This window comes from Gymnoscopelus microlampas (assembly GCF_963454915.1).
Source record: "Gymnoscopelus microlampas genome assembly, chromosome: 11".
Classification (NCBI taxonomy): Eukaryota; Metazoa; Chordata; class Actinopteri; order Myctophiformes; family Myctophidae; genus Gymnoscopelus; species Gymnoscopelus microlampas.
Window position 1 is genome coordinate 51,960,588 of NC_139948.1, and position 21,679 is coordinate 51,982,266.

The 21,679-nt window shown below is 37.3% G+C and overlaps 2 protein-coding genes and 1 long non-coding RNA gene across 3 annotated transcripts in view; 1 reads left to right on the top strand and 2 right to left on the bottom strand.

Annotated features, from left to right (window-relative positions):
* LOC311054859 (interferon-induced protein 44-like) overlaps window positions 1-21,679 on the bottom strand; it is a gene marked incomplete at its 3' end in the record, with an annotated part of 165,958 nt that overhangs the window by 84,430 nt on the left and 59,849 nt on the right. The window contains exon 7 of the mRNA XM_084070857.1: window positions 19,046-19,146. Within this exon, the coding sequence (XP_083926983.1) occupies window positions 19,046-19,146 (101 nt within the window). The remainder of the gene's footprint in view (window positions 1-19,045; window positions 19,147-21,679) is intronic.
* Window positions 1,857-11,587, top strand: LOC311055755 (uncharacterized protein; the record flags this gene model as incomplete). The annotated part of the gene is made up of 6 exons (XM_084072022.1): window positions 1,857-2,040; window positions 2,134-2,330; window positions 7,653-7,698; window positions 9,178-9,190; window positions 9,990-10,027; window positions 11,466-11,587. 6 exons carry the CDS (start codon window positions 1,857-1,859, stop codon window positions 11,585-11,587), a joined length of 600 nt encoding a protein of 199 aa, XP_083928148.1.
* LOC311055154 lies at window positions 19,637-21,042 on the bottom strand. Its single transcript, XR_014601756.1, has 3 exons — window positions 20,542-21,042; window positions 19,929-20,072; window positions 19,637-19,793 (listed from the first exon to the last, which is right to left on the bottom strand). It is a non-coding gene; the product is annotated as an uncharacterized lncRNA (long non-coding RNA).

A 21,679-nucleotide genomic window follows, 5' to 3' on the forward strand; every position in this document is an offset into this window, starting at 1 on the left:
GACCGGTAGGCAGCGGTTCCGGTAGGAGACACATATATATATATATATATATATATATATATATATATATATATATATATATATATATATATATATATATATATATATATATATATATATATATATATATATATATATATATATATATATACACATATATATATATATATATATATATATATATATGCACATATACATATTATATGTGTGTGTATATATATATATATAGATATATATATACACATATATATATATATACACATATATATATATATATATATACACATATATATATATATATATATATATATATATATATATATATATATATACATATATACGCGCGCGTGCGTGTGTGTGTATATATATGTATATATATATACGTGTGTGTGTGTGTGTGTGTGTGTGTGTGTGTGTGTGTGTGTGTGTGTGTGTGTGTGTGTGTGTGTGTGTGTGTGTGTGACGTGCACATTTGTTGTCCAGAGGCTATCAAAAAATTAATAACATAAATACGTATTAATTTAATATAAGTTAACTCAACTCATGCAATATGTATTGAATTGTTTCATGAACAAAATATTATCATTTAAACTATGGCATGTTAAGGTATTATATGATCTTTATATGCAGATGCCTTACACTGAGACAAATGCAGAAATCTATGAAAATACCTTTAACTCCATAATTGTTTGTCTCTCTGAGTCAGCGAAACAAAGTTATTATATGTTAATATAAAATAGCATTTAGCAAGCCTGAATGACACATATCAGTACAGCCCACTAATACGAATGACGTGTGATTATTTCAGAAATAACAATGATTCCATGCAGTACTACTACTAGCACTAATAATATATTCCTTTTAGTTATTCTTTATTCATAAAACTGTGTAAAATAAAAGTACAACATATGATTAAATATGCATGCTAGCTAAACTTTAATTACTTCCATACTAAAGTAAAGAGCTGCTTCCTCATGTGTATGTTTAATATGGAGAGGCCTGTATGGCACAGATGAGAACATATTAGTGTACCTGAACTGAATAGAACATTACCAAAGTGTTCTAATGCATAATTAGCTTAATTATTAATTACAGTTTTCTGCACAAATGTTCTTAGATTTATGTAATTAATGATTTGTTTTAAATGTTGAATACTGATTAATTACAGGTGTAATGGGACTTAACCTCATGTAACAGTTGCAGTCAAAGTCATCTACATTATATGTGTATTGTTGTATGGGTCATTTATCTCTCTAGCATGGAAGTGATCTAAGTTCAGCTAGCCTAGTATTTTGAACATCTTATCCTTATTATTGTATTTTTTATTATTTTGTTGTTTTGTTTTATATAACTGAAAAACAGCTAAAACAAATCAAATGGTGATGTTAGTAATAATAGTTCATATATAGGGCCATAGTTGTTATTGTTGAATGAATCACATTTAAATGGGCTGTAGTAGTGATGTGTCATTCAGGGTAAAAAAAAGAAAAATTGTCATTCAAATGTAACACCAATTACATTTATATTAAAATGCAATAACTTTGTTTTCTTGACTAAGATGGTCAAAAATATACATCAAAGTGTAAGGCAGGATCTATTATGTAACAAACCCTCAACAACTTGCGCGCCTGTGACACATCAAATATGTAGTATTAAAAATAAAATAATGATAGATGATGAATAATTAAAACATTCTGATGGTCTAGTTGATATATAATCTTGTGATCTATGCGATTGGCCAGTTTGTGATAGGCACTAAAGAATGTAATAAACGTTCAATTCTGTTAATAAATACATTAATTCAGCTTGGCTGTTTCCCCAGCCTTACAGTTAACTCTATTTTGATAACAGGGAAGATGTCCAAAATCTTTGTTGTTGTGACTGGAGTGACCCGTGGTGCCCATGACACCGTCATTAGACAACTTGAAGAGAAAGGACAGATTCGGAAATCTATGGTAGAAAGTGACTACATCCTGGCTTTCTGTCCAAGCCCCTCACGAACTGGAACTGATGTCCAGGAGGCAATGGGAAAGATTCCAAGTGAGAAATCCTCTGATGAGAGATTTTGGTTCAATTAATGTATAAATCATCCATCCACATTAATTAATTTATTCATTTTCTCTCTCTGGAAAGGTGGTAAACCAGTGATTCTGGTGGTGATGCATCACAAACATAGTGTTCCAGCTCGTCTAGGTGACAGCAGTAGACATGTGACCAGAGATGATGTCATCCTCACTGTCGACACTGTGTTCTGGGAAGGTGAATTCCTGACCTGCAGCCACAATGAGAAAGCCTTCAGTAAAGTCCTGGAGACTGTTGGTTATTCTTCGGTACTGGCTTAATTTACACATTTTCTTATTATTGTTTTTTTCATTCTTTCAGTAGTGGAGGCCTCTACTACTGTACATGGAGGTCTGAGTACAGGGTCAGGTGAAGAACGGTGCTCCTTGAAGCTTGTTAGGGATTATCAGTGTCTTGCTTAACCGTTATGCCTTGAAAGTTAGGTTGGGAGAGTTAACTACAAGATTTGTATTTTGAACTTTAAACTGCAATACAATCATGAAAGATCAATATTTTCCCCTTTTTTCCTGAAGGAGTTCTTGGAGTTGTAATTATATAACAACAATGTAATTAATCACAGTAAAACTGAACTCTTTAGATGCCAGTTTATCATATACCACTAACCGCTTTTTTAAATACACTTTTATTATTCAATATTCTAAAAACACATTTGGTGCATTATTACTTTTTGTATAATGTCAGATTGGACAAAAAAAGTTATGTTGGGCGTGTTAAGGAACATTTTGTATTTACTGCAATAAAAGTATGAAAGAACTTTCCCCCCATTGTTCCCCCAGAAAAATAAAAAAGAATATACGTTGATTATTATTAGTATCATCGGCTGACCCATCTGAATGATAAGTGAGAGGATTGATTTTGGTTCATTATTGCTTTTTGTATAAAAGTTACGTTGATCATACAACACTAATCGCTTTTTAGAAAAATAAATGCAAAGCGGTCGAAAGTCAAAGGGATTTCCCATGTTAAATAAAGGTTGCAAACAAAATGGGGGAGAGGCTAAAATGGGACCATTTTTTTATTTACTTTATTTAAAAAATAAAACTTCATGAAGTTTGCTGCAGAGAAAATGGAAATTACAGAAGAAAATAATTGTTCACTTTAATTTAAAGGGGCGGGTCAAAATGTAAGTCTATGGTACAGATCTTGTAGTTAACACTCCCAACGTAACTAAAACATCTCAGACACAGATGGATGAAACTCTACAAACTACATAAAAAAACAAATATCATGGCTAGGGAACAATCACAGCCAAGATGTACTCAAAAATTCACCTTGGCAGGACAGAAGAGGCTTAAAGGAGTAGCTCAACCCAAAAATGACAGTTACACACCCCATGAAGCCTTGAATTCATGGTGCGTGCGTGCATCAAAATGATTGACTCAGGAATGTGGCAAAAAAGTTAAACAATCCATGAATTCAAGGCTTCATGGGGTGTGTAATTGATAGAAAATAAGTCATTGTTGGGGTGAACTACTCCTTTAAACCCAACTGCACTTATACATTGTTATACATCAGCTAAATAACTATATACTTGACCAGTATATAATACATCAGTATAAATATAGTAATGATGTCACACTGGGAACTACACAAGCTGTTGTGCTCGCTGTCTGATAACATGCTTTTTAAACTTTCCAGAACACTGTGGAACCCGTCCAGACAACAGGCTGGTTTTGTAAGTTGCATTCATTACAATCATAAAGAGAAACCATATTCTATGTCAGACCATTCTTGAACACAATTTCTTCAAGGACACACTGGTGTCTGATTAACAGAGACATTAAGGCCATTACTAATGTATATATGGAGCATTGCTACTCACATCTTGTCCCATACAAACAATGTAATGAGGAGTATAGTTATGCTTATTGTTGTGTTGGTTTATTTCTGTTTTCCTACCTCGTTCATCTGTAACATCACTGTGTGTGTGTGTGTGTGTGTGTGTGTGTGTGTGTGTGTGTGTGTGTGTGTGTGTGTGTGTGTGTGTGTGTGTGTGTGTGTGTGTGTGTGTGTGTGTGTGTGTGTGTGTGTGTGTGTGTGTGTGTGTGTGTGTGTGTGTGCGCGCGCGCTTGTTTGTTTGTATGCACGTGTTGACGCCTTTCCAACAGTCAGTATAGTAGAGGCACAAATCTGCTAAAATAACAAATTGTATGTTTATGAAGACCTGATCTCTCTCTCTCTCTCTCTCTCAGCCTCTTTCTCAGCCTCTCTCCCAGCCTCTCTCTCAGCCCCTCTCTCAGCCTATTTAAGCCCCAGCGACAGGTAATATTTTTTCACTCTTACTGTACTTTGGTCTCTTTTGAGTCTCTCACTAAATTGTATTACATTTGATTTAGAAAGATCTTAAATATTTTCTGAGGAGGTGTATTACCAATGTGACTGAGTTTTTACCAAGTGATGAACTGAAAGACAAAACCAAATGTTTTAATTTACAATTAACATGTTCCTGTATACATTATGCTTACCGTATATATTCTGTTACATGGTAATGTGGTTGTGCTTTGAAGACCGAGTCCTGTTTTAGTGTCTGTTCTTGCAGGTTGTCATTTCATCTGATGTAATTCTCTGTTTTGTCAATGCTCAGCCCATCAGGAAAGAAGATAAAACGGGACACAGAGAGTAAGAGTTGATGATAAAATTGCAGAATATTCAATGTTAAATCTCTAGTATGTTTTTTAGGGCTGGGACTTTAACTGATTAATTTCGATTAATTAATTACAGAAAATTAACACGATAAAAATATGTTATCGCATTTTAATCGCGCTTAGTTTATACACCACAGAACCTCACTGGACGAGTTTCAGGCGTACCGATCATACCATACCGATCATTATCTCTAGCAAAGAAGAGATTACCTATTTGGGTTGTATTCTCGACAAATACCTCATTTGATGAAAGCATGGGGACAAAGGTGGTCAAAATAGTAAACCAGAGAACCAAATTTTTAAAGTTTCCTCTTTTGTCAACCCTCAGGCCCTCAGGACCCTCTCAGGGGCCCTGATTCAACCACATTTTGACTATGCTAGCACCTCCTGGTACTCCAACACCTCAGTGTCACTGAAGACTAAGCTTCAAACCTCCCAAAACAAACTGATTCGGCTACTCCTCGGATTGGGGCCCATGACCCACCTTTCTCCCACCCATTTTGCCAGCCTAGGCTGGCTCAGGGTGGAAGACAGGGTTAAACAACTAAAAATGGGAATGGCCTTCAAAATTGTAAATGAAAATTTGCCCGATATGCCCCCTATTCCCGCATATCTGAGTAAATACCTCCAAAAGGAGTACGTTTCAGGCAATTTAAAGTTGATTGGTAGTGACTTTTTTTTTGGTCCCTAACATTCATCGAGCTCTGGACTTAGTACATTTTTTTCCGTTTCGGTAGTGACACTACCGAAACGAAAAAAAAATTGTTCCCCCAAAAACCTGTTAGGAGTACGTTTCAGGCAATTTAAAGTTGATTGGTAGTGACTTTTTTTTTGGTCCCTAACATTCATCGAGCTCTGGACTTAGTACATTTTTTTCCGTTTCGGTAGTGACACTACCAAAACGGGAAAAAAAAAAATAATCCCCCAAAAACCTGTTAGGAGTACGTTTCAGGCAATTTAAAGTTGATTGGTAGTGACTTTTTTTTTGGTCCCTAACATTCATCGAACGTACCCCATCCCTCAAAAAATGCAGTTCGCTGGGCTCATTTAAAAGAGCCTTAAAAAAATCACCTTTCAGGAGGCCAAAAGAGGAGGTAGTACCATTTTCCTGTTAGACAGCCGACCCCCCCCCTGTTCTTGTACATATCTTTCCCCCCTTTTTTTTTATTTATTTTGTTGTACATAGTGTTTTATTTTTTTATTTTTTATTTTTTTTGCTGTTTTTTTTTTTTTTTCTTTGTGTAATGATATTCGAACTGTGGTGCCACTATATATGTCTATGAATTGAATACCAAGGCCCTCATTGGAAACAAGTCCGCAAGGACTTTTATGAACGGACCTGTTAGACAAAGTATTTTAAATGTAAATGTGTTGTTTTACATTTTTTTGCCTAATAAAATATTCAATCAATCAATCAAAACCAGTGCACCAACCAACAGCCAACACACCCTAGTGCACGCAATGGGACAAGAAGCCGATCAGACTGTTTGCTTGGCCCAGTGGATGGGAAATTTAGATTTAAAAAACTCTCTTATGGAAGCGTGGATAAAAACACGGTTGTGTGCAGAACTATTTTTGTTGCTTAAACTTATGTATTCACTCACTGATTCACTCATATACCAAAATCTGTTTTAACTTCAGGTCAAATATTGATATACGATTAAACATGCGATTAATTTCGATTAATTAATTACAAAGCCTCTAATTAATTAGATTATTTTTTTCAATCAAGTGCCAGCCCTAATGTTTTTCTTTACTTTTTTTTGTGAATACAAATTTATTTTGTCCAATTTGTATGGTAGAGTATGTTAATACAATATAACTTGTACATTTGAGGTGGTTGTATTTGGTCTCCCTGCTCATCTATTGAGACTTTTAGATCCTGTGTCAAAGTTGGACAAAACCTTTTACACTATCCTGTTTCTGGTTTGACAACAAAAAAAAAATCCCCCCAGAGCAAATATGCAGGCTCTATTAGCTCAGTGGTAAAAATGTCAGCAAATGCGCAGGAGACCACATGTTCAAATCCGAGGTAGAACAGTTCAGCTTGACTGTTTCCTCAATAAGATCTCCAGCCTTATGTTCTCTCTATCTTGAAACCAGGGCAGGTCTTCAATTTCTTCATTGTTAAGACTGGAGAGACCCGTGGTGCCCATGAAACCTTCATTAAACAACTTGAACATGAAGGACAGATTCAGAAGAAATCTGTGGAAGAAAGTGACTACATCCTGGCTTTCTGTCCAAGCCCCTCACGAACTGGAACTGATGTCACAGAGGCAATGGGAAAGATTCCAAGTGAGACATCTTATGAGAGTTTTTTTTTAAATTAAATTCATGTATAAATCATCCATCCATATTCATTTATGTATTCATTGTCTCTCTCTTGAAAGGTGGTAAGCCAGTGATTCTGGTGGTGATGCATCACAGATATGATGTTGCAGCTCGTCTAGATGACAGCAGTAGACATGTGAGCAGAGATGATGTCATCCTCACTGTCGACACTCTGTTCTGGGAAGGTGAATTCCTGAAGTGCAGCCACAATGAGAAAGCCTTCAGTAAAGTCCTGGAGGCTGTTAGTCATTCTTTGGTACTCATTTACTTTACACATGAATATCATTTTCTTCATATTGCTTTAATTGTTTTATTTATTTTTTTCTCAGAGGTCTGAGTACAGGGTCAGGTGAAGAACGGTGCTCCTTGAAGCCTGTTAGGGGTTCAGTGTCTTGCTTAAGGACACGTCGACAGGACAGACGGGACTTTAACCCAAATGCCCTTTGTTATACTGGATAAGGACATCAACTAAATAACTAAATATACTTTATCAATATAAAATACATCAGTATGAATATAGTAATGATGTCACACTGGGAACTACACAAGCTGTTGTTCTCGCTGTCTAATAACATCCTTTTTTTACTTTTCCAGACCACTTTGAAATCCGCAGAGAATGGCTCCTTGGAAGTATCGGCTTGTAAGTTGCATTACGAACATGAAGAGAAAACATATTCTATTATCAGATTTGAAAATAAGTCACCAACATTAGTTCTAAGATGCTCATAATGTAGATGCATTGGCCCTCATTTATCAACTGAGCGTAAAAAAAGGCTTATATTTTCCCATATACAGTATACGGCCGTACACCAACGTCGAAGTCACATTTATCAAAGGATCCTATATAGACAGTCCTAGCGTACATTAGGTCGGAGCTCCTAAAATGGTTAAGTGTTATAATGAGAATGTTCTTCAACATTCAAACATGGTAAAATAAAATACAAAAGGACAAACAAACCTATTTTCTTCATTTACAATAATTCCTAAGCACCCCATGAGGAACCTTTCTTTTGGTTTGATTCATGCCAAATATGGGCTTAAATGAATGCCAAAAGTATGATTTACTGGTTTTTTTAGTTTGTTTTTTTAATAACTTTGCAAGATAAACCTGTAAACATATTATGTTGTACTTGTGCATATAGATTTAATATAATATTTGTGAACAGAAATTGTATGAATGCAAACCAGTTATTAAATGCAACACTCCCGCTAGAGGTATGAATTCTGTACCATTCAGAGCTCCAGTGGCGCTCTATGCCAACCAGGGTTGTCATGTTTGGCACAATTACATACAGTGTCCTGTATGTAATTGTGTAATTGTGCATAAGGCCATTTTGAACGCAATTATTTCAAGGGCACTCTGGTGTCTGATCAATGGAGCAATTAAGGCAGTTTATCCACTAAAAAGGTACATATGGAGCATTGCTAGTGAAATCTAGTCCCATACAATCATATGTAACATCGCTGAGTGTGTGTGAATGCATGCATGTTTTGGCACCTTTCCAACAGGCAGACACAGTATAGTAGAGACTCAACTCTGCAAAAGTGGCAAATTGTATGTTCATGATGACCTCTCTCTCTCTCTCTCTCTCTCTCTCTCTCTCTCTCTCTCTCTCTCTCTCTCTCTCTCTCTCTCTCTCTCTCTCTCTCTCTCTCTCTCTCTCTCTCTCTCTCTCTCTCTCAGCCTCTTCCAGAACTCCCCATGCAGAGGAACCAACCAGGACCAGGTAATATTTTTTCACTCTTACTGTATTTGGGTCTCTCTCATTAAAATGTATTACATTTGATTTAGAAAGATCTTAAATATTTTCTGAGGAGGTGTATTACCAGTGCGACTGAGTTTTACCAAGTGATGAACTGAAAGAAAACCAAAAGTTTTAATTTACAATTAACATGCTCCTGTATACAGTATGCTTACCGTATATATTCTGATACCCATTAATTAATAAACTTGTTACATGGCTCTTGTGGGTTGTCATTTCATCTGATGTAATCCTCTGTCTCTCAATCCTCAGAGAACCAGAGAAGAAGATGAAGCAGGACACTGACAGTAAGAGTTGATACAATTGCATAATCTTCAATGTTAAATCTCTATTATGTTTGTCTTTAATCTGTCCAGTCTGTATGGTAGAGTATGTTAATACAATATAACTTGGTCTCCCTGCTCTTCTATTGAGACTTTTAGATCTTAGATCCTGTGTCAAAGTTGGACACAACCTTTTACACAAACCTGTTTCTGGTTTGATTTTTTTTTTACCTGAAGGATAAAATGTAATTTTCCCCGAGAGCAAATAGGCTCTATTAGCTCAGTGGTGAAAATGTCAGCAATTACTCTCTCTCTCTCTCTCTCTCTCTCTCTCTCTCTCTCTCTCTCTCTCTCTCTCTCTCTCTCTCTCTCTCTCTCTCTCTCTCTCTCTCTCTCTCTCTCTCTCTCTCTCTCTCTCTCTCTCTCTCTCTCTCTCTCTACCATACCTACCAAAGAAGAGACACATAACACCAGGTAATATGTTTCTCTCTTACTGTACTGTTGGTCTCTCGAGTCTCTCCTATTAAATTGTATTAAATTAGTATTTGGGAGATCTTAAATATTTCCTGATGAGGTGTATTCCTAATGCAACTCAGTTTTACCAAGTGATGAACTGAAAGAAAACCAAGTGTTTTCAATTATAATTAACATACTCCTATATACAGTACAGTACACTTAATGTATGTATTATTCTGATACTCATTATCATAATGTATACCTTTAATAATAATACATTTGTCTCAGAATAATACAAGTCTTCTGCTTTCACTCATCCTATAACTACTAGCAGCAGTGTTACATGGTAATGTGGGTTGTACTTTGAAGACCATGATTGTCCTATTTTAGTGTTAATTATTGATGGTGGTCGTTTCATCTGATGTAATTCTCTGTTTATCAATCCTCAGCACACCACAGAAGATAGACCAGGACCAGGACACTGAGAGTAAGATGTGTTGATAAAATTGCAGAATCATTAATGTTAGAACTATTATGTTTTTTGTATTTATGTATTTATATTTGTATTACTTTTTTGTGAATACAATTTTATTTTGTCCAATATATATGGTAGAGTATGTTAATACAATATATTGTGAAGACTGAACCAAACCAACACTCGGAGACAGTATATGCGAAGGCCTCACAGGGCGTTTTATTTAAGCAATATTACACGAGAGGGTGTGCTTTACCGTCATTATTGGCACGCCAGTGATGCGGTCAGGAACGAGGCGAAGCCGAGTTCCGCCAGCATCACTGAAGTGCCAATAATGTAAGGTAAAGCACCCTCGAGTGTAATATTGCGATTATACAACAGTTACCAACAAAACACATCCAAATGTATTCATATTGTGGGGCAATTAATGATAAAAATGTTTCGCTATTGTCCGTTTCCCTGTAAAGAGAAGAGTTTTTGACTGAGAGACATTAAATAGTCCCTGTAGCAGTGCTTTGAGTTTGAGGCACCGTCTCATCAACACAGCTGAGCTATCAATGCTTGCGCAGTGGAATGAATTCCAGTAGGCTATATGCTCCGTCGTACGACCGTGTCACGCGGCCAAAATAACTGATCTACAAGCTGACAACGCGTCGCGATGGCGACGCGTTGTGAACTTGTAGATCGGCTATTTTGGCCGCGTGACACGGTCGTACGACGGAGCATATAGCCTACTGGACTGTTAACGAAATGGGAGTCATTTTACTTTACACAGGAGGATATTTATAACCTTCTAACCATTGATCAACCGTAAATCCACCAAATTAACAACATAGTCCATTTTGCATAGCTGTTTGTTCTCCGGTGGCGGCGGTGGGTCAGGCTACTGTCTGTTTGTTTTCCTACCGTGGGACAGAGTGACTTCACAGCACAGCTGTGCCATATAATGGTCTAATCAGGTGCGGACTGGACTGCACTGCGGAGTGATTTATTAATGTGATTAGGCCCGTGCTATGATGCTGGTTTGAAGCACGGCTAGAAAGCTATTTCAACCAATCAGATTGCTTGGTCGGAACTACCTGTTGTATAATAATGAATACGGCACGTCCACAGGGTTTTACCCCGGTGCCGTCTTGTTACTACGTTATTACGTTTCAAATCATAACTCAACAAGAAAACAATATCACTCCCCAAGCCAGGGTTCAGTGAGATATATAGTCTGTGCGTAATCCTCTGCCCGCGCTCTGCGGGGGATTCCTGTCCACAGACGGTCTGTAAGTTTACACCAGGTCCTAGGTTGCCTACAACAGAGAGATACAGACATTAGACTCCGATCTATATAACACCAGGTAAATGAGGCTTACCGCCTGTGCACCTGTCTGGCCAGCGTGGAGAGTCAGTCCATACTGAGGCAGAGACGGTGCTTTTACATTGTTTGTGCGCTCCCCAGCTGGGTGCCACAGCTGCGCTCACTTCAGGCTGATTCCACAGGTAGACGGGCAGGTAACACCCGTCGATGACGCAGCCCAGCTGGCCGTGCACCGCCTCTGTCCCACTGACTCTCCCTGCTGAGGTGCTTACCTGGCAGGCTGTTGCCTAGCGACACCCCACAATATATATGTATACATTTGGGGTGGTTGTATTTGGTCTCCCTGATCTTCTATTGAGACATTTAGATCCTGTGTCTACACAATCCTGTTTCTGACCTGAAGGTCAAAATGTAATTTCCCCCCAGAGCAAAGAGGCAGGCTCTGTTAGCTCAGTGGTGAACATGTCAACAATTGTGCAGGAGACCAGCGTTCAAATGTTTGTTTTATGTAATAATGTATATCTGAAAAGTAACTAGTAACTAAAGTTTTCAAATAATTGTAGTGGAGTAAAAGTGCAATATTTGCCTCTGAGATGTAGTGGAGTAGAAGTAAAAGTATAGACAATTGGAAATACTCCAGTAAAGTAAAAGTACCTCAAAATTGTACTTAAGTACAGTACTTGAGTAAATGTACTTACTTTACACCACTACTCTCAACACAGATGCAGGAATTCAGTGCCAAAGTGGGTATTCCAAAGAAGCACATCTTTCCTGTGAGGAACTACCATGAAGAAACTGACCTGGATAATGACATTGATGTTCTACTGATGTTCTACTGAAAGCACTGAAACAGATGATTTACCTTGGAGAAGACTTCATCCAAAAGATGGAGTCTGTTCCAATGTCATCAGAGTAACTCAAAGCCTTAAAGATGTTGTAGTATTTCTGCTTAATTTAAATCCTTTGTATTCATTTAACAACTAACAATGTATGGAACAACATTAACAGTTGTCCATGTGGTTCCATTTGTACAATCTTAAAGGGACATTTTTTGGTCATTTTATGGTCTACTCAGACCTTTGTGAGCTCCCCAGACAGTTTTTAAGATGCTTTATTCAATATTTAGATATTTGGTATTCATTTTATCAGACACGACCCCTTCCTATACAAACCCATTGTAACTTCAAACTCCATTTTAACCATGTTAGATTAATCGAAAACACCCGTCCTTGGTTCTGGTGACTCACCCTGCCCTCCTAATGCGTGAGGGGGCTGTGTTTTTCCGATACATTTTTTCTTTTCTTTTGTATATTTTTTTAATTGTATTTTACGTTTTTCATTTCCCCAAAAATATATAAAAAATAAATGAAAAAAGTAATAGAAAAAACACGCCCCCCTCGCATATTAGGGGGGCGGTATGAGTCACCAGAACCAAGAACGGGTGTTTTTGATGGAGTTTGAAGTTATAATGTGTTTGTATAGGAAGGGGGCGTGTCTGATCAAATGAATATCAAATATCTAAATACTGAATCAAGCAACTTAAAAAACGGTCTGGGGGGCTACAAAAGCCAGAGTAGACGATAAAATGACCAAAAGTTTTTTTGAAAGTGAAATACCCCTTTAAGTTAAATTAATACAAAGACTTGACTATTACTGTGGGACAGTGATATCAGAGGGTCAGAGATGGATGACATAGACATGTGCTTAGATATAAATCAGCAGGGTGCCTCTGTAAATAATAAGATGAGCCACTTGTATAACTTGTGAGTGACACAGTTGGATAAATTCAGTATATATGATTCAATGATGCATGTGTGTATTGATTCAGGATCTATAAATGACACTTTGGTAGAGCTTTGGGTTGTGTTTTGGTTGTGTAGTTACAAAATGCACACCAACTGTTTTACTCTCTTCTGTGGTGCAGGGAATCCAAAGCCCTAAAAAGGACATCAAAGTAAAAAGGAGCCCGCACACAAGCTGATGGTGTATATAATATGCATTGCACATACGCTGACCAACTAATGTTATTAGTATTAATTAGCCTATTGACTCTTTTTGAGAAGTTTTATCTCTCTTTACTATTATTATCACATATGCTGCTACATTGTCTGAAAGAAACCAAACAAAAATAAGTTTGACTCTTATGTACCTGTACACAAAAAAGTACAAAAATTAATAAACAAATACATAAATGAAATACATAAAACAAAACAAAAGTGGTATTTTTGGACATCAACTTAAACACGTAATTAAGTGCACTTTCTGCACCATAGACAGCTCAACAGAGAAATAATACAAATAATTTAGTTTAAGTTTAATTTAGTTTAAGCTTAGTTTAGTTTATTTCAGTCAATTTTGTGGAACATAATTTAAATTTCATAGGTAATACAAAAAAATAAAAATGAGACAATAACCACACAATCCACACAATTGCTTTAATAATTAATAACAAAAATAAGAAAAGTTCTTCTCGGAAACTGCAACTCTATCTCAGCATACTTTGATCATGCTAACTAGCCTTTTCTGTTGTAAAACTCCCAATACTGGTTTAAATACTCTCACCAGGGAGTATTTAACTCAAACAATGTCTTATAGAGATAACTATAATTACTGTATGTGTATTTGCTTTATTGTCTCCGCCAGGCCGAAAGGCATGGCGAGAGAGTATGTTTTGCACCCTGTCCGTCCGCCGTCCGTCCGTCCGTCCATCCGTCCGTCCGTCCGTGTGTGTGTGTGTATCCGTCTGTGAACAGCTAATCTCCGGCACCGTTGGCTTGATCGCAGCGAAACTGTGCACACACACTCCCTGGACAATTGTTCTGGCCAATTCAGAACCTTTGCCCCAAATTTTTCACATGAGCCACATGATATTATAGCGCCACCAGGCGGCCGACTTATATAAAACTAATTTTTTGACAGTACTCCTACAGATTTTGCCCAAACGTCACGCGAATCGGTACACAATATCTCTAGTCTATCTATAGTCATTACACGAAACAGTCTTTCAGATTTTTCATATTCCATCCTGATTGGCTAAAAATGGCTTCCAAAGTTTGCAGGAGTGCTCCGTTTTGAACAAAATGCCTCAAATCATGAACACAGCTTGCAATTTCTGTGAAAGTTTGCACGCACATTCCCACTATGCCGAGGAAGAAATGCCACTTGAACATTTTCAAATCAGTCTCATGGAGGCGCTATAACATGCCGATTACTGTTTTTACCTATAACTGCACCAATCTTTGTATGTGCACTCCCTAGAGGTCAGGGGAAACCTGTGCTCCGAGGAGCACTTTTTCTAGTTTTACATGCGTTATGTAAACCTTTCGTTATCCATGGCTTTTCCTGTTTCAGTTTATTTTAGTGGGAAGGCTTTTGCAAGGGAGTAAGGGACAGTGTTTATCATTCAATTTTATTATGACGGACAGAAAGGCTTCATAGGCCTCATTTGGCTCATTTGCTGCATAAACCCCACTCAAAGTCGTGTCAATGCACACGTGTGCTTTTTATGTTTGATGTCCTTGAGAAGTGTTGGAAAATAGCGAAAACAGGGAGGTGGTCACTGATATCATTGATTGATTGATTGATGTACTTTATTTAGTAAGACATGAGAAATACAGTACATGGAAGTACAAATTCACAATACAAGGTCTACTAAACTGGGAGACTCATTAAGCACAAAGCTTGTTTAAGGTGGGATCCCCATGCACACAAATCATGATGACATACTATAAGTGACAGACAGATATACACACTACTATACAGAATGTCATACAATCAATTTTCAGGTTACTGGTATGAAAAGGTGAAAAATATGTACAAAAAAAAGAAAAGGGGGGGGGGGTAGGGGGATATGTTAGGGCTTGGGGTAGGTTAAGACTTGGACAGGGGCCATTTTAGAATTGCAGCCTCCTGAAGGTCTATTTTTAGGGCAGTTTTGAAAGTGAGTAGGGTTTTACACTCTGTCCTCAACCCGAAGCCATCCAATCCTAGCAAAATGAGCAGGGGTTAGATGGGTTTTGTGATTGAGGCCAAGAAGTAGCCTTACAAGTTTGTTTTGGGATGTTTGGAGCCTTGTTTTTAAGGCCTTGGAGGTGTTGTGATACCATGAAGTGCATGCATAATCATAATAACCTTGAATGAGGGCCCCTGCAAGAATCTTCAAAGTATTCTTACTGACTAGACGATCAATCCTCCACTGTTGTTTGGTTGACCTTTTTGATTGCTTTTTCGGCGTTTTTGTTGCCAGAGAGGTTAGCCTCCAAGATGGAGCCCAGTAGTGATGCGCGGGTTGACCCGTAACCCGCGGGACCCGCGGGTCAACCCGCGGCGCGGGTGGGTCAAGTCAGAATTTCGGAGAAAATGATGCGGGCTGAGGGTGAGCTCTCACACGCAAAAAAAATAAAAATAATAACATGCTCTTGTTTTGTCTTTATTCCTAATAAGAATAAGAATAATAACAATAAAACAGTTTGAATACACTTGGGGATTATTTTCTAACCGTCATTTTACAGAATAAAAAAAAAAACGCGGGTCGCGGGGCGGGTTGAGCCATAGATTTATATATGGGTTCGCGGGGCGGGTTGAGGCGGGTTGCGTTCCGTGGCGTGGCATGGCGGGGCGGGGCGGGTCATGAAAAAACCCGACCCGCGCATCACTAGAGCCCAGGTCTAGTATACATTATATAATGTCCTTAATTTGAAAATACACTGCTATAATTTAAACTGCCAAGGGTTGGTTAAATAACACCTGTGTATTATTTAAATTACTTCAAACACTACATATGAGAGGATATAATGAAAGATGATTTCCAGGGAAGGCACGTTCCTGTTTTATAACAGTCCATTACTTAATGAGGTGATAAATACTAATAAGCTGTCAGTCAGCAAGGGCAATGATATCAAAACATAATCTATGGTTGTGTAGGAATAAACAACAACAACAACAACAACATTAGAATATACCAATAATATAATAATATACCAAAATGATGTAAACAGCACAGAGTTACAGGAAAATATTTAGGCTAAAAGGATAACACGAAAAAGGTCCTGGGGACTTGTTTCCATTGTGGCTCAGGTCTTATGTATTCAATTCATCAACAGAGCATAATATAGAATATTAACACATTAATACATGTCATCAAACAAATACAAATAGCTATATTTGCAGAGGAAAAAAGGAAACGGCGACAGTGTCTGACCCATGTCATCAAACAAATACAAATAGCTATATTTGCAGAGGAAAAAAGGAAACGGCGACAGTGTCTGACCCCTCATTTCAATGAGAATTAATATCTAACTCCCCTTGTAAGTTTATGATACTTTTTCTTTCAAGCCAGTTTTGAAAGCAGTAATTAACATCTATTAATGGATGATGTCAGAGCATTCCACATTATAGTGACAGAGTAGTAGAATGAGAATTGACCCATGGACTAAGAGTTTCTGTAACTACGCCTCCTGAAAGTCATCAACGGAAGCTGATCTGTTCATTTTCATTCACAAAAATATATTTTTAAAAATCTCCAAATTCTGCTAAGCAGCAAACTAGATAGGCATTGACATATTTATGTGACTGCACATGCTAAAAAGAAGTGTGTGTGGGTCATCCGTTTTACAATCTTCACATGTTATGCAAGCTTTTGCAGAAATTGTGTGAGACCACAGTCTGTCTCTCTCTCTCTCTCTCTCTCTCTCTCTCTCTCTCTCTCTCTCTCTCTCTCTCTCTCTCTCTCTCTCTCTCTGTATGCCAGTGTTTCCCAAACACTGGGTCAGGAACCATTTTTATGGGTCGCGACTAAATACCCTACATTTTGTTTTGAATTATTATTTCAAATTTGGAATAGCTGATCTACAAGCTTGTAGATCAGCTATTTTCACTAGTTTGGGTCCTAAATGGGCAGTCATAAAATTCATTTTTTGGGTTTCTTGAGCTAACACGTTTGGGAACCACTGCTCTATGCAACTTTGTCATGTTAAGGTAGTTATATTCATAAACAAATTGGAGGTTTGAAAAGGTTTTCAGTGTCAATGCTTATTTCAATCTTAGTTCAAAGCAGCATGAGACACATGAGTAGAGCAGAGAAAGCAGCACAGTCATACTCAACATGTATTCATTGTTTTCATGTCATAAACCTGTAAAAAGACTAGTAACATGACAATGTTACATGACAATGACAGATATGGAGACTGACTGATTTCTCTCTGGATCAGAATCATCTTTATTGTCACATCACACGTTTACAAGTGGATGAAAGTATCATTATTATTATTAATATTATTAGTTTCTGTGCACGCTATTACTGTAAATACATGAATACAGTTGCTCAAGCAGATAGCTACTGTAGATGGAATAACAACACAAATGTTAACATACAGGCTTCATACTAATGTGTTTAAATTAAAACTAGTCTATGGTAGGAGGCTCTTTTTTTTTCTTTGCACAAATGGCAATAACTAGTCCCTTCTCGAGCATCTAGGTATGAATTCACTGACATATGGAACAAAAAAAGGAAAGAAAAAATGTTTTTTTTCCCCACTTGTTTTTTTACTCCTTTTCTTTCAATTTTAGTCATTATGCCAATAAATTCCTCCCCATACACATGTGTGTGTGTGTGTGTGTGTGTGTGTGTGTGTGTGTGTGTGTGTGTGTGTGTGTGTGTGTGTGTGTGTGTGTGTGTGTGTGTGTGTGTGTGTGTGTGTGTGTGGGTGTGTGTGTGTGTGTGTTGTCACTGCTGTTGTATCCTACTGGCTCACCTGCCAGTGAGGAGCTCCCACTGGGAGGTCGTCATAGAGCCTTCGTCCTACTCCTCCCGCCCAACACTCCCCGCTGACAGGTGCTGCCCCCAGCCCGTAGGAGTAGTACTGTACATGCAGTGATGAATATCACCCTCCCCACCCAGCTTCCCTCCCCCGAACACAGGCCAATTGTGTTCGACAAGATAGACGCTTGACAAAGTAGGATGCACCACGGTCGACATATCTTTTTAATTAAGAGACTTATTTAATGCCTTTTCATTTAAAGTCAGTCAAATTTAAAAGCAAAGCAAAAGCATAAATATTGAAGTTATGCAGCATTAATCATCTTTTAGTCATTGAAATGTAATATACATGGATTTATAGATGCTGAATCAATACAGCCACGGATCTTTGAAGCATTACTTAATATACCGGATTTATATCCAAATCTGCACTGTCACTTACATTTATATCTAAGCCTGTGTGTGTGTGTGTGTGTGTGTGTGTGTGTGTGTGTGTGTGTGTGTGTGTGTGTGTGTGTGTGTGTGTGTGTGTGTGTGTGTGTGTGTGTGTGTGTGTGTGTATCAATCTCTGACCCTCTGACCTGACTGTCCTGTCTAAATGAAACTGAAATGCTATAAAACAATCATCTTTAATGGATCAGTCTATAGACTTCATCAACAGGATACTACATTTTGTCAATGAAGTCTTCTCCAAAGTTAATCATGTGTTGCAGTGCTCTCAGTATCAGAACATCAATGGCATCATCCAGGTCAGTTTCGTCATGGTAGTTCTTCACAGGAAAGATATTATTCATTGGAATACCCACTGCGTCACTGAATTCCTGCATCTGTGTTGAGAGTATTGACAGATAAGTAGAAGATTGTTGACATAAAATAACTGTTAAATACAAAGTAAAAGTGCATTTGGCATTCAACAGAGATGAATAAGATGAACAATCGTATATAAAACTTTCCGTAGTCTAACCTTTTCCTTCACAATCTTCATCTTGTAGACATTCTTTACGTCCTTCTCCATCAAAGGATCGACCGTATCAATCTTGGTGATAATGCAGATCTGTGGAATGTCTGTAAAAAGAGCAGAAACAATACTTAGCACAACCAGTGGTGGATAGTACTTAAGTACATTTACTTGAGTACAGTCCTTGACTCCTTGAATACTGTACTTGAGTACAATTATTACTCTTTTGACTCCACTACATTTCTATAAGGGTGCATTATGAATTAACTACTTAAGGCTTAATTCAAATATAGTGAACATAGTCGATCTACAGGCTCACAACACGTCACATCACAATGCGTTGTGAGTCTGTAGATATAATTTCACATTTGTTGAACATTTATAGAACATCCTTGAATGTCAGATCAATACAGCAATGCATTGATATGAAAACAATATGGGCAGCTTGTTATCAAGAATACAGCCTAACCTCTTCTTTACTTGTGATTACATTATCGTCAACTCTGACCTTGACAGTTGCCTTTCTCAGGGAATAGATAATGGATTGTGTTTTACCAAGGTGTAATGATAGTTTATTACCCAAGTGTCTGGCGGCTGCAAGTCTGATGTTCCGTATCTTGACTACGACTGCTTCAGATAGAATGGCCACTTGGTCAGCAGGAACGACACAAACCAGAACATGAATTTTGTCCTCTGGAGTGGGGTGATGGTTGTAGTGAGGATCCTTATCTGACATCGCTGATACAGGATTGAACTGAATAAAAATGTAACAAATATTACATCATGATAGAAAATTCAATATCTCAATCATTTGTCATGAAATATGGTTTGAATTATAAATTAGCATTAATGATCAAATATCAGGGTGTGACACATGCAGTCATTTTACCGTGTAACCATCCATTACATGGCCTTTCATAGCCAATATAATGTCATCCTCCTGAATTCCTTGTCCTCCCTCAAGGCCCATGATGTCACTGAACACAAAGGGGTAGTTTTGTCCTTTTTCTTTTTTGATTGTATGGGTTTTATACTGTAAAAAAAACATGTGATTTTCATGCAATACAAATGTAGCGATGTTCAGGCTCTAGGAGCTTCATATGATATCTAAGTATTGTTCATAATTAATGTTATCATATTTAAAATATAAATGGTACACAACTACTGACTCTAGTATCAATACATAATTGGTGGTTGGGGGAGCTCACCCATATTGTCCCGCCCGCTTAAAGATGCATGTGAAAAATGATTTTAATAATAATAATAACCATAAGGGTAATAATAATAATAATAATATACCTAATAATAGAGAGAGAGAGAGAGAGAGAGAGAGAGAGAGAGAGAGAGAGAGAGAGAGAGAGAGAGAGAGAGAGAGAGAGAGAGAGAGAGAGAGAGAGACGGAGAGGCCGCCAAAGTAAACTGAGCAAAAGCATACATTACATAAATGACTGATTATACTTTAACCAGCAGTCAATATATTGGATCAAAATGTATTAACTTACTTTTAAGGTGAAACTTGTACCACCCATAGTATCCACAGCGGCAGCCTGGGTCATTCTCCCCCGTAAGGCGCTGCTGGCAGAGTTGACAAAACTGGACTTGCCAGATCCTACTGGTCCATGGAGCAAGATCCTGATGTGTTTGATGCTCTCCTCTCCACGGTCGTATTCCTTCACCTTTTTAAGCAGTGCATCTTTATTACTAAAGAAATAAGATAAATTAGAAATTGAATATAAATTGAATACTTACATTAAATGTCATATCTTAGCATTTATTTTAGCAGTTTAATATACATTTCTACAAATAGTGAATATATTATGGGCTTCATTCCTAGTTGTCCCAGACAGTGGGTTGTACAGTGAGTTTACCATGATGTTATTGACATTATATTTGACTTGTAATTACCCAATAATCATAACATTAACGTGGATATTTTATGCTTGTTTTTTTTTATTACTTTTTTTTAACTAAGAAAGAGTTACATTCAATGTTATTGCTCCTTTAAAATGAACAGTGTTGCAACACATTTATAAAGTTGTAATAAAAATGTAATCTTGATGAATAAAGACCACAGCTTTAACACATTATTTGTTATTCAACTTACTTCCAGTCCACCTTTTTTCTCCAGTCATCTGAGAGAAAAAAAGGTGAAGAGAACAATTCACAAAAATAGAATAAGTAACATCAAGCATTTGTCATTTTGCATTAAAAATGATGTTATTTAATCATAATTGAATATTGTAACATTCTTACCATCAAATTGAGATGTAGGTGTAAGGTTGCTTTGTCTGAGTCCCATAACTACAAAGTAAGATCATTATTGATTATAATATGTTTCATACAATGTGCATAAAGTACAGGTTCCAGGGGCTCGCTCCCCAGCAAAATGAGGAACAGTTTAACACTTGAGTCCTATTTTATTTTTGTGTCTATTTGAACATTGCTGATATACTGTACAAGGCATTCATTGCAACACATTGTGAGCTTGTAGATTGGCAATTTTCGTGACACGTTGCTGAGCTTGTAAACAACTGAAAATACTTTCAATTGGGTGTCTGAGGCCAAATAAATACATAGTATCAATTTGGGGGAACTTGACATGAAGTTTGAGAACCACTGACCTACATAATATAGTTTGTG